The sequence below is a fragment of the Saccoglossus kowalevskii genome, chromosome 16 (assembly GCF_978046115.1).
Source record: "Saccoglossus kowalevskii chromosome 16, keSacKowa6.1, whole genome shotgun sequence".
NCBI classification, from domain to species: Eukaryota; Metazoa; Hemichordata; class Enteropneusta; family Harrimaniidae; genus Saccoglossus; species Saccoglossus kowalevskii.
Genome location: NC_140656.1, coordinates 35,432,852 through 35,446,645, shown reverse-complemented (window position 1 = coordinate 35,446,645; position 13,794 = coordinate 35,432,852). Strand labels below are relative to the sequence as shown.

Below are 13,794 nucleotides of genomic sequence, written 5' to 3'. Positions count from 1 at the left end.
GATACCTTCTATGTACCCACTCCTAGATATCTTCTATGTACCAACTCCTAGATATCCTGTATGTACCAACTCCTAGATATCTTCTATGTATCCACTCCTAGATATCCTCTATGTAACCACTTCTAGATATCGTCTATGTACCCGCTTCTAGATATCTTCTATGTACCCACTCCTAGATATCTTCTATGTACCCACTCCTAGATATCTTCTATGTACTAACTTCTAGATATCCTCTATGTACCCACTGACTTCTAGATATCTTCTATGTACCCACTCCTAGATATTTTCTATGTACCCACTCCTAGATATCTTCTATGTACCCACCCCTAGATATCTTCTATGTACTGACTCCTAGATATCTTCTATGTACTAACTCCTAGATATCTTCTATGTACTAACTTCTAGATATTTTCTATGTACCCACTTCTAGATATCGTCTATGTACCCACTTCTAGATATCGTCTATGTACACACTGACTCCTAGAAATCTTCTATGTACCCACTCCTAGATATCGTCTATGTACCCACTTCTAGATATCGTCTATGTACACACTGACTCCTAGATATCTTCTATGTACCAACTCCTAGATATCTTCTATGTACCAACTCCTAGATATCTTCTATGTACCAACTTCTAGATATCTTCTATGTACCCACTCCTAGATATCTTCTATGTACCAACTTCTAGATATCTTTTATGTACCAACTCCTAGATATCTTCTATGTACCAACTCCTAGATATCTTCTATGTACACACTCCTAGATATCTTCTATGTACACACTCCTAGATATCTTCTATGTACACACTCCTAGATATCTTCTATGTACACACTCCTAGATATCTTCTATGTACCAACTCCAAGATATCTTCTATGTACCAACTCCTAGATATCTTCTATGTACCAACTCCTAGATATCTTCTATGTACCCACTCCTAGATATCTTCTATGTACCACTCCTAGATATCTTCTATGTACCAACTCCTAGATATCTTCTATGTACCCACTCCTAGATATCTTCTATGTACCAACTCCTAGATATCTTTTATGTACTAACTTCTAGATATCCTCTATGTACCCACTGACTTCTAGATATCTTCTATGTATCAACTCCTAGATATCCTCTATGTACCAACTCCTAGATATCCTCTATGTACCCACTTCTAGATATCTTCTATGTATCCACTCCTACATGTAGATATCTTCTACTAGTATTTACCCACGACTCCTAGATATCTTCTATGTACCAACTCCTAGATATCCTCTATGTACCAACTCCTAGATATCCTCTATGTACCAACTCCTAGATATCCTCTATGTACCCACTTCTAGATATCTTCTATGTATCCACTCCTACATGTAGATATCTTCTACTAGTATTTACCCACTGACTCCTAGATATCTTCTATGTACCAACTCCTAGATATCCTCTATGTACCAACTCCTAGATATCCTCTATGTACCCACTGACTTCTAGATATCTTCTATGTATCAACTCCTAGATATCCTCTATGTACCAACTCCTAGATATCCTCTATGTACCCACTTCTAGATATCTTCTATGTATCCACTCCTACATGTAGATATCTTCTACTAGTATTTACCCACTGACTCCTAGATATCTTCTATGTATACACTCCCAGATATCTTCTATGTACACACTCCTAGATATCTTCTATGTACACACTCGTAGATATCTTCTATGTACCAACTCCTAGATATCTTCTATGTACCCACTCCTAGATATCTTCTATGTACCAACTTCTAGATATCTTCTATGTACCAACTTCTAGATATCTTCTATGTACCCACTCCTAGATATCTTCTATGTACCCACTCCTAGATATCTTCTATGTACCCACTCCTAGATATCTTCTATGTACCACTCCTAGATATCTTCTATGTACCAACTCCTAGATATCCTCTATGTCCAACTCCTAGATATCCTCTATGTACCCACTTCTAGATATCTTCTATGTATCCACTCCTACATGTAGATATCTTCTACTAGTATTTACCCACTGACTCCTAGATATCTTCTATGTACCAACTCCTAGATATCCTCTATGTACCAACTCCTAGATATCCTCTATGTACCCACTGACTTCTAGATATCTTCTATGTATCAACTCCTAGATATCCTCTATGTACCAACTCCTAGATATCCTCTATGTACCCACTTCTAGATATCTTCTATGTATCCACTCCTACATGTAGATATCTTCTACTAGTATTTACCCACTGACTCCTAGATATCTTCTATGTGTACACTCCCAGATATCTTCTATGTACACACTCGTAGATATCTTCTATGTACCCACTCCTAGATATCTTCTATGTACCCACTCCTACATGTAGATATCTTCTACTAGTATATACCCACTGACTCCTAGATATCTTCTACTAGTATTTACCCACTGACTCCTAGATATCTTCTATGTACCCACTCCTAGATATCTTCTATGTACCCACTCCTAGATATCTTCTATGTACCAACTCCTAGATATCCTGTATGTACCAACTCCTAGATATCTTCTATGTATCCACTCCTAGATATCCTTTATGTAACCACTTCTAGATATCGTCTATGTACCCGCTTCTAGATATCTTCTATGTACCCACTCCTAGATATCTTCTATGTACCCACTCCTAGATATCTTCTATGTACCCACTCCTAGATATCTTATATGTACCCACTTCTAGATATCTTCTATGTACCAACTCCTAGATATCCTCTATGTACCCACCCCTAGATATCTTCTATGTACTAACTTCTAGATATCCTCTATGTACCCACTGACTTCTAGATATCTTCTATGTACCCACTCCTAGATATTTTCTATGTACCCACTCATAGATATCTTCTATGTACCCACTCCTGGATATCTTCTATGTACCCACTCCTAGATATCTTCTATGTACACACTCCTAGATATCTTCTATGTACTGACTCCTAGATATCTTCTATGTACTAACTTCTAGATATCTTCTATGTACCCACTTCTAGATATCATCTATGTACCAACTCCTAGATATCTTCTATGTACCCACTCCTAGATATCTTCTATGTACACACTGACTCCTAGATATCTTCTATGTACCCATTCCTAGATATCTTCTATGTACACACTGACTCCTAGATATCTTCAATGTACACACTGACTCCTAGATATATTCTATGTACCCACTCCTAGATATCTTCTATGTACCCACTCCTAAATATCGTCTATGTACCAACTCCTAGATATCTTCTATGTACCCACTCCTAGATATCTTCTATGTACACACTGACTCCTAGATATCTTCTATGTACCCACTCCTAGATATCTTCTATGTACACACTCCTAGATATCTTCTATGTACTGACTCCTAGATATCTTCTATGTACTAACTTCTAGATATCTTCTATGTACCCACTTCTAGATATCGTCTATGTACCAACTCCTAGATATCTTCTATGTACCCACTCCTAGATATCTTCTATGTACACACTGACTCCTAGATATCTTCTATGTACCCACTCCTAGATATCTTCTATGTACACACTCCTAGATATCTTCTATGTACTAACTTCTAGATATCGTCTATGTACTAACTTCTAGATATCTTCTATGTACCCACTTCTAGATATCGTCTATGTACCCACTTCTAGATATCGTCTATGTACACACTGACTCCTAGATATCTTCTATGTACCCACTCCTAGATATCGTCTATGTACCCACTCCTAGATATCTTCTATGTACTAACTCCTAGATATCTTCTATGTACTAACTTCTAGATATCGTCTATGTACTAACTTCTAGATATCTTCTATGTACCCACTTCTAGATATCGTCTATGTACCCACTTCTAGATATCGTCTATGTACACACTGACTCCTAGATATCTTCTATGTACCCACTCCTAGATATCTTCTATGTACTGACTCCTAGATATCTTCTATGTACTAACTCCTAGATATCTTCTATGTACTAACTTCTAGATATCTTCTATGTACCCACTTCTAGATATCGTCTATGTACCCACTTCTAGATATCGTCTATGTACACACTGACTCCTAGATATCTTCTATGTACCCACTCCTAGATATCGTCTATGTACCCACTTCTAGATATCGTCTATGTACACACTGACTCCTAGATGTCTTCTATGTACCCACTCCTAGATATCTTCTATGTACCCACTCCTAAATATTCTACAACAGTAGGCTAATTGGCAAAGAGCTTGGGAACACAAACAATTTTTTTGTCATTGCCATGACAATTATGGTAGGATAGGATATGTTTGAAAAAATTTTCTATTTAACTAGAGTGAAGGTACGACAACCCTATCAAGTTTAAACAACGATGGTCTGGGCAAAAAAAAATCACAAGCCAGTAGACAGAAGGCTCTCTGCTAGGCCTGACAATACTTACAATGAGCATAGAACTGACTTCAGAAAACTTATTATATAAAATTGCGTGTTTGAACACTTAATGGATTTTAACGTATACTGATCTCCATGATTTAGTAAACATTAAGTGTTCGTCTTCAAAAAATTGGTGTAATGCACAGTGAATCATTTGATAACTCGATCCCTCATGCCAAAGGCTAAAAAAACAAGTCATGCATGGCACAGTCCCCGTTAGTTATCAAATTTAAGATATATAGTTTTGTTTATAGTAATATAGCTGGAATATGACCATGTCAGAAATATGATTTTTTAACATTAAAATGATTGACATTTGTATCTGATCGTCAAACAAGTACTTGTCCATATTGAGAGATATTGCTCTGGAACAGCATTCAAAATCAGCAATTTTGAATACAAGTACATGTATATATATATATATATAACATAATGTATAACAAATATATAAAATTTAAATATAACAAGTCATTGAAAATGACACAGTCCCCGTAAAATTTTTGAAAGTTCTCTTTGTGCTCGTCATATTAATAAAGCGGAAGGGTTGTCACGAGCGTGTCCTTGAAACTTGAGTTCCAAGTGGCGTATACAACAGATTGTTTATTTACATCAAAACACGTGTTCCATGTAGTAGTAATATGGCCAAAAATAAAAACAGCCGTTATTCGGCCATCTTTGATCTGATTATGAAACACACTGATATGTATGATGTATGTGCCAAATACGAATGAAAATGGTACTAGTACATAGATTGTGGAAATATAGTGGTAAGGCCAAAAAGTCAGATGGCTATCCTTGACCAGATTTTAAAACAAATTGTCATGGACATGCATCCTAACATGTATAAAGTACATGTATGTGCCAAATTTGAATGAAAACTGACAGAGCACGTCCAAGATACCGCATAAAAAACAAAACAAGATGGCTGCCAGTCGGCCATTTTGAATCGAATCGCTAAACCACTGCATGTGCATATGTCCCACATAAGGTACTAGGCACATGCAAAGAATGAACGGAATCGGTCCAAGGGATTCTGATGGCTCTAGAAGCCCAATCATTAAAATAAAATGGCCGCCAGTCAGCCATTTTGAATCCAATCTGAATCAAAGAAAGCTTAGAAAGAACTCCCATGTGCTGAGAGTATTGGAGACACATTAAATATAATTCGAAATTACTTAGCTGAAAACTAATTATGCAAATCAGAAAATTAATATGACCAGATTTGAGTGTAAAACTAATGAGGTCTGCGCAATGTAACAGAAAATCTATGTCTCCAAGTTTAATTGAAATGTGATTAGAACCAAAAAATTATGAATTATTATGCTTATTAGGGAATTAATATGAACAGATTTTTACCCCAAACTAATTAGGTTTGTACATTGTCCTAGAGCATCTTTGTACTAAGTTTCATTGAAATGGAATAATTAGTACCGTGAAAACTCCAAAATTTCGACCCCTCTAAAAATTCGCCCGCCTATTTATTTGCCGGGTTTCGGTGTTCTATTTACCTCCAAATTTTCGACTCCACTAAAAATTGCCGACTCATTCTTATTCGAAAATTTCGACCAGTTTTAGTTTTCCCCAAAACGAAAAAAAAAACAGTGTGAGCGTTCAAACGGGACCTTCCTCGAAGGCATGAATCCGGGTTTCTGATTGACTGAGAGATTTTTATTTTATTGGTAACGAAAATATATTCTAAATAAATGAAGTTTCAAATAAAAACGAACACAAAAATCTCGGCATGCTGCGTTTCTGAATTGTTGATTATTACTGTACTCAGTAGTGATTATAATAATGTACACAAAATAAATTTGTTGAATGGTTATGAAATACAAATAAAAGTCAACTTAGTTTCATCGTAAGCGAATGATTCCGGTCTCGTATAAACGTTTGATGCTGTAGGATATCTGCCATGTTCTCTTAGGTCAAATAGGTCAAATCGCTAATTAACCAATCAAAAAGCTGGATGATGCCAACGTGTTCAAATTACCATAGCTTATTTAAATATGTTAATGTTATTGAACGCAATGCGGAAGAGATTGATGTTGTAGCACGATATTTTGGCTTAGATTTTGATGCGAAAACGGCATGATTTTTTTTAAATAAAAAAATTAGTTGTTTTACGTCAATGACTACGGTAAAACTTACTCTATTTTAGCCGGCAGGATTAATTGAAATGTCCGAAAAATGACGCCAAAATACACCTTAAAAGTCCCATTTTATTTTCTTAAATCCCATTTTATTTTTTAATCCAAGGGCGAATTTACGGCAGAATTTGGTCCCTCAAATAAGGAACACGTGAGCTTTGATTCTAACCGGATACATTGCACTGGGTCGGGGAGATAGTTTGCTAAACTTCCATGCATCTTTTGTCCAATGGGTACCTGTACTTCGAACATTCGCAAGTTTTTCTAGGTAGTGCGAGACAGCTTTGTCTTTTGACCTATTAGTTTTGTGCTGACCTCTTCTCCGCGTCTTGATGTTTTGTTTTGCTTGTCATAATACTCACTGATTGATGACTTTGTTTAGATTTTGAGTTACAACTCGGCCACGATCTTTGCTTTTACCGTGAAACATGAGGAAGTTTACGTCAATTGACGGACATTGCATTTTTTAAAAACTAATGAAGCACACTGTCTATCATCCCCATTTTTTCATTTGCTGATTTCTATTCTGAAAAATTCGACCGTCTGAAAATGCACCATAATTTTGACTCTAAAAACACGTCACATATCTAACATCAATTATTTAAAACCGGTCGAAATTTTGGAGTTTTTACGGTACTTTAGATATCAGTGTGAAAGCTTATTAGCTAATTGTGCAAATTAGGTAATTAATATGTACAGATTTTAACCCACAATTATTCAGGTCTGTCTCTTGTCCTACAGCATCCATGTACATTCATTGATATGTGATGTATAGTACCTGAGATATCAGTGTGAAAGTTGGTTAATTATGCAAATTAGGTGATTAATATGCACAAATATTTACCGGAAACTAATTGGGTCTGCATAATTCTAGATTCATTGAAATGTGATGATTAGTACTTTAGATATCAGTAGAAAAGCTGAAAATTAATTATGCAAATTAGGTAATTAATATGCACAATTATTTACCCTAAAACTAATCAGGTCTCTGCATAGTCCTAAAGGATCTATGTACCAAGTTTCATTGAAATGCGATGATTAGTACTTGAGATATCAGTGGAAAAACCGAAAATTGACTAATCATTATGCAAATTAGGTAATTAGTATCCACGGATTATTACCAAAAACTAATCAAAACCTAGCATTAGTTCAGAGCATCTATGTACCAAGTTTCATCAAAATCCAATGAGTGGTTGTTTAGATATCAGTGGAACAGTCATGGAACCACTAAAAAATAGCTAATTATCATGCAAATTAGGTAATTAATATGCACGGATTTTTACCAAAAATTAATCAAATCTGCGCATATGTTCAGAGCATCTATGTACCAAGTTTCATCAAAATCCAATGAGTGGTTCTTTAGATATCAGTGGAACAGTCATAGAACAGCTAAAAATTAGCTAATTATCATGCAAATTAGGTAATTAACGAGCATGGATTTTTACCAAAACCTAATCAAATCTGCGCATTGGCCCAGAGCATCTATGCACCAAGTTTCATCAAAAACCGATGTTTGGTTCTTGAGATAGCAGTGAAACAGTCGGACACACATACACACACACACACATACACACATACACACATACACACATACACACACACATACAGACACACTAACTGCAAAGACTCCCATTTTGTGCTTCGCACATGGGAGTCAAAAACAAAATGATGAGCATCAGGAACCCGTAATGTCTTATGTATGTACCAAGTTTGAACAAAATCCACCCATAAATGCTTGATATTTGGTGATTTTTTAGCACAAAAATGACCACCATTTGGCTATTTTGAATAGGATAGTCGAACCAATATATCTGTTTATCTATGACATGATGTATAATGAACATTCAAAATTTGAAAATATTATCAGTCAAAACAAGTCGGAGCTATGGGTCTAGAAGCCCATTCATTAAAACAAAATGACCACCAGACAGCCATTTTAAATCCGATCTGAAAAATAAATGATGTGCATCAGGAACCTGTAATTTCTAATATACAGTGTATGTACCAAGTTTGAACGAAATCCATCCATAAATGCCAGAAATGCTTGATATTTGATGATTGTTTAGCACAAAAAAGGCCACCATTTGGCCATTTTGAATAGGATCATCAAACCAATACATCTGTCTATCTATGACATGATGTATAATAAATATTTAAAATTCGAACATAATCAGTGAAAGCAAGTCAGAGATATGGCATGAGAACCACATTCATTAATACAAAATGGCTGCAAGTCGGCCATTTATAATCTTATCTGAAAAATAAAATGATGTGCATCAAGGTCCTATAATGTCTAATGTATATACCAAGTTTGAACAAAATCCATCTGTAAACTGCAGAGAAATGCTTGATTTTTAGCACAAAAATGGCCGCCATTTGACCAGATCAGAATCAGATCGTGAAACAAATTGACGTGCATATGTATAATATCATGTATGATGTATGTGTGAAGTTTGATTGTGATTGGTCCAGGCATTTCTAAGATACAGGTCCGGACGCACGCACAGACGTACGCACGCACGGACACACGGAGGTCAAAACATAAGTCCCCTTGCTAGTACATGTATGTACTTTTAAGTCAATATTGATAATGAAACACAGATCCAACTCTGATATTTTACCGATTCGTTTACTTTAGAATTAGGCAGAGGGTTCTTAGAACCCGCCTATTCACATAGTCTGTGAAAATGACTATTTTGATCTGTAGGCATTAATCTATGATTCAGCCAATGACTGAGAGAGAAATCTAGGTCAGGGGAAGCCCCATGAACTCAAGATTTCCCCCCTACGTCACGAACCACGTGACCGAGGTAATGAGGCGGCGCCATATTAACTTCCAAGTCAGTCAGATTCTTTTTCTCCGCATCAAGGACTAAGCCAATGCTCTGGAAAAAGTGGGGTGGTCGAGGCGGACGCGGAGTCTATGGTGGGTATGAACTATGTGAATAGGCGGGTTCGGAGAACCCTCTGTCTATATTCACTATGATCAATTACCCACCATAGACTCCGGTCAGTCAAAATGACTATTTTGAACTATAGGCAGAGTCAGACTCCGATAGGTGGCGGGTTTCCGAGCAAACCGAAAACAATAAAAAGGGTGTCCCAGACCAGGATAATACCCTCTACATTTTGTTTTTACCTATGACCACCTAATTGAGACCAGTGAAGAAACCGTGTTCTACCTTGCCAGTGCCGTCCCCGTAACAAAGCCAAGTGCTGATGGGGTTGGGTATGCCTGAAGCCGCTCAACCCAAACTCTGGGTAAGAAGCTTTCAAAAGAAGAGACCGAAACAGTTCTGCATGAGGGCATAGGTTCAAAAGCGAGACCTGAAAGGTTCCAAAGAGCACTTGCGGGAGAAACTTCTCCGCACAAATCTGCTGGGTCAGTAACCATAGACTGACCAGCTTACGACAGGACCCTCCCTAAAAGAGACCCTCCTCAATAGAATGGGCATCTCATAGGTAGAATTGGTAAAGACGTTTGCATTCTCCAGAATCGCACGGACCTCATGCCCATACTTGGTGTCTCTGTAAACCCTGTGTCGAGGAAGCCTATTGGTTAAAACCTCAAGCCTGGTCACAGTGATGCACCTGGCCATTTAAGTCGGGGAGACTGGTCTGTCCAGTTTACCCTGGCCTTAACACATAACAGGGCAACAAAATAACAAAAATAAAAATTATGACATGAAAATTCGAATGGAAATGAATCAGCAAGAGGCCATCTTATTTTGAACGAAAAAAGTGATGCCTAAATATGATACGTATACTGTATATAATATAATAAAACAAGCACAATGAACCACAACTAGGTTTAATCTATCCAATAAATGAATAAATATTGATCTTTCTAAAACACATTATGAATAGAAGGGGCCAACCGGTCAAGTTTGTTAGAAGTGTTTCAAGTTGCAATTCTTAACAGAGAACCTTAAATTTAAGTGCGATATTCACGAACTAGCTCCGCTGTTTGTGATGCATGCTCTGAAAGCAATGACTAAGAAGCAATTTAAACTTAATGCTAGCTGCTTTAATATCGCAAGACACCAACTTTCTTGATTTTGTTGCAGAGAATATTTCACTAAACGTAGAGAATTGAAGATATCTTTACGAAAAATCTAATAGAGGTCCACCCAAGCTGCATGTGTACTGGTTTTGAAGGACAAGTCAATATGTTTTTTGATGAAAAATGACGAAAATATTTGCTAAAAATAGAGAATTGAAGATGTTGACAGAAATTGAACAAATCTGATATTGGTCCACCCAGGCTACATATACATCAAGAATCATGGCATTCAGGGTTAACAATTTTGAAGAAGTCAAAAATATCATTTTTGAGCCAAAAATGACAAACCTATTCGCTGAAAATAGAGAATTCGAGATATGATTACGAAATGAACAAATCTGACTGAGATCCACCCAAGGTACATGTACCTACAAATAAAGTTACAAAGCAATCAAATTAGCAGTTTTCAAGAAGATAACGTTTTTGACCAAAAATTACAAAAATATTCATCAAAATTAAAGAATTGTCACAAAATCAACAAATCTGACAGAGGTCCACCTGATACACATACATATACAATATCAAAGCAATTGGACAAGCAGTTTTCAAGGAGAAGTTGAAAATAACATTTTTTACCAAAAATGACAAAAATATTCATCAAAATTAGAGAATTGAAGATGTAGTCACAAAATCAACAAATCTGAGAGAGGTCCACCCAAGGTACCTACATACCATATATCAAACCATTTGGGCTAGCGGTTTTCAAGATGAAGTAGAAAATAGCATTTTTGACCAAAAATGACAAAAGTATTCGCTATAATTAAGACAATTGAACATATCCACACGAAATGAACAAATCTGAGAGAGAACCAGAAAGTTTCACAGCTATACAGTTTGTGGTTTTTAAGAAGAAGTCGAAAATGTAAAGTTGACGACAGCGACGACGACTGCCGACGGACAATCAGTAATACTATAAGCTCCGCTCGACTTCGCCGACAGCAGAGCTAAAAATTATGTCAATATGCAACTATTGAAAGACTTGTCGGCTAAAGAATTGTGTTGAGCTTCTAAATTTATATAACGTATCAATCAGGATATTTTTATTTTCTGTTGTAAAAACTAAAATATGAAGGGAACAATGAATCGATCGTTTAAATAGAATGCTCTGCTATGAAGTGACTATGCTTTGTGGAAAGCCATACCCAGCACACATCGAGCACAGCAGGTAATTCACACCATAGACAATAGCAGTTTCCAGACCAGGAATAGAGGGACTGTGATGGAACTAAATAATAAGCTCCATGGTGCAAGAAATTTACATACAAAAGTTCTCTTTAAGAGAATAGCATAATGCATGATGTTAGCTTACAGAATTAACGCCTTCCTTTGAAATGATAACAGCTGTGAACCAAGTAAACAACTAGGCAGACCATGCAAATTACATTTCCCATGACACACTGGTGCAATTTCTGTGATTGCAGAGCCCCGCTTTATACCTTTCTGTGTCAGTGTTTTATCAATAAATTTGTGCATCTGTTACATATCCATGAACATACAGTGTATCACCTTGCCCGTAAGTCCACTGATCGATTGTGCGACTTAAGATGGTTACATATTTGGAACTGGTTAGTTCAAACTACTACTAAATATTATGAGGGTGCACAATTAGGCTAAATGCGCACATTTACGAGCGTTATTTCACGCACCAGACACATCATAAACTGTGTCCTGACATTTCATACTGTGTCAGTACACATTTTGTATAAAATTAATTGAAAGGCCGTCGCTTCGTGATTTTCCATTTATATTTAAAGTGTCAGAGTCCCCCACTATTAGTTTGAGGTTGGTGGTCAACTTGTTCTAATCTCGTAACAATCTCCAGATGCGCATAGCAAACCAGTCAGCAACTTAGCTGGCAATGTTGCTGTTTTAGTATCACCTAATGATGTCATGCAAAAGTTATACCCCTGAAAGAAATGTTTTATTTGAAATCCAAAACTTTAAAATCTGTCACCAAAGACACAATTCATAGCCTTGCCAAACAATAGTGGTCTACATGTAACACTCCCTGTAGCAAGGTACCTAAATAAGTGTTTTGAAATAAGACAGCAACACCAGTGACAATTTTTTTTCACAGTTAAGTTTTGCATTTCATTTTATTTATTTTTTTCTGTAATGTATTAGCTCAGTTTTTTTTATCTTTTAAGCTTTTATTCTTTCTTAAACATTTGTAACCATGGCCAATCCCATCGGGGAATGTGTAAGTGTTAAAATTATTATTTAACTAATAGTTAGGTTAGTTGAGATTGCAGCAAATATACTTGCATAGCTAGAATTCAGAAAAACTATTGGGTTAACTGATAGGGTGTTATTTTTATTAATTTGGCTGTTTAATTCTAGTGACATTAATTAAATGTGGTCACCTCGCCTCTTGCCAAAGATCACAGGAAATCATTTTTTTGTGTGTGAATTTTGCTAGTCAATGAAATTTGCCCTGCGATCCTGTGACATGAGGTATCAATTACTTTCGCGAAATTCTGTCTTGAATCTTGAAATCACAATAATTTCTAACGATGAAAATAAACGGTTTACAACAAAGGTACTGTAGAAGATGAAAAACATTTCATCCTTGACTGTTGCTTTTTCACTCAAGAAAGAAATACCCTCTTAATAGAAGACTGTAAATTAGAAATGTGTAGTACAACTAACCGAAATATAATATTCACTTGCATCATAAATAGTAGTACTGCGTATTTTATATACACCCTTTGAATTGTTTGTAATTTTTGAAACTTTTGTTGTTTTTGTTTATTTGTTTTTGTTTTTTCTGATCTGTATCATTACCATACAACACCCACCGATGGTGCAGTTGTGTAATAAAGTTAGTAATAACATAACCGGGACTGTGACATGACTAATGCAGGATTGAACTTACACTGACTGCCGCCAGGGCAGCTTCGGTGAAATGCGCTTCTCCCCCGTCGACTACAACAAACGGCAGCCACCAACCTTTACCTCCATCGTTCTTCAGTAGCAAACACTTTCGGTCGTTTTCCCTGAAAATGAAAACAACAACATTTGTTGTCGTTCTCGTTTCATCTGAGAACGACTCACTGTGAGCCGACATCTTGCCTGTGGACGGCGTGGACGAGTCCATTCAGTCCACGGGGTTTAGTATTAATCTCCGTTCTCCTTTCTGTTGTTATCAATTTTAAATTCATTAAATTCATCTAA

The 13,794-nt window shown here is 36.4% G+C and overlaps 1 protein-coding gene across 2 annotated transcripts in view; it reads right to left on the bottom strand.

Annotated features, from left to right (window-relative positions):
- Window positions 1-13,705, bottom strand: part of LOC102807058 (uncharacterized) — a 97,072-nt gene extending 83,367 nt beyond the window's left edge. For both annotated transcript variants that reach the window (XM_085491432.1, XM_085491433.1), the window contains exon 1: window positions 13,496-13,705. In XM_085491432.1, the coding sequence (XP_085347558.1) occupies window positions 13,496-13,687 (192 nt within the window). In that variant the 5' untranslated portion in view covers window positions 13,688-13,705. The remainder of the gene's footprint in view (window positions 1-13,495) is intronic.
- Window positions 13,706-13,794: the final 89 nt, after the last annotated feature.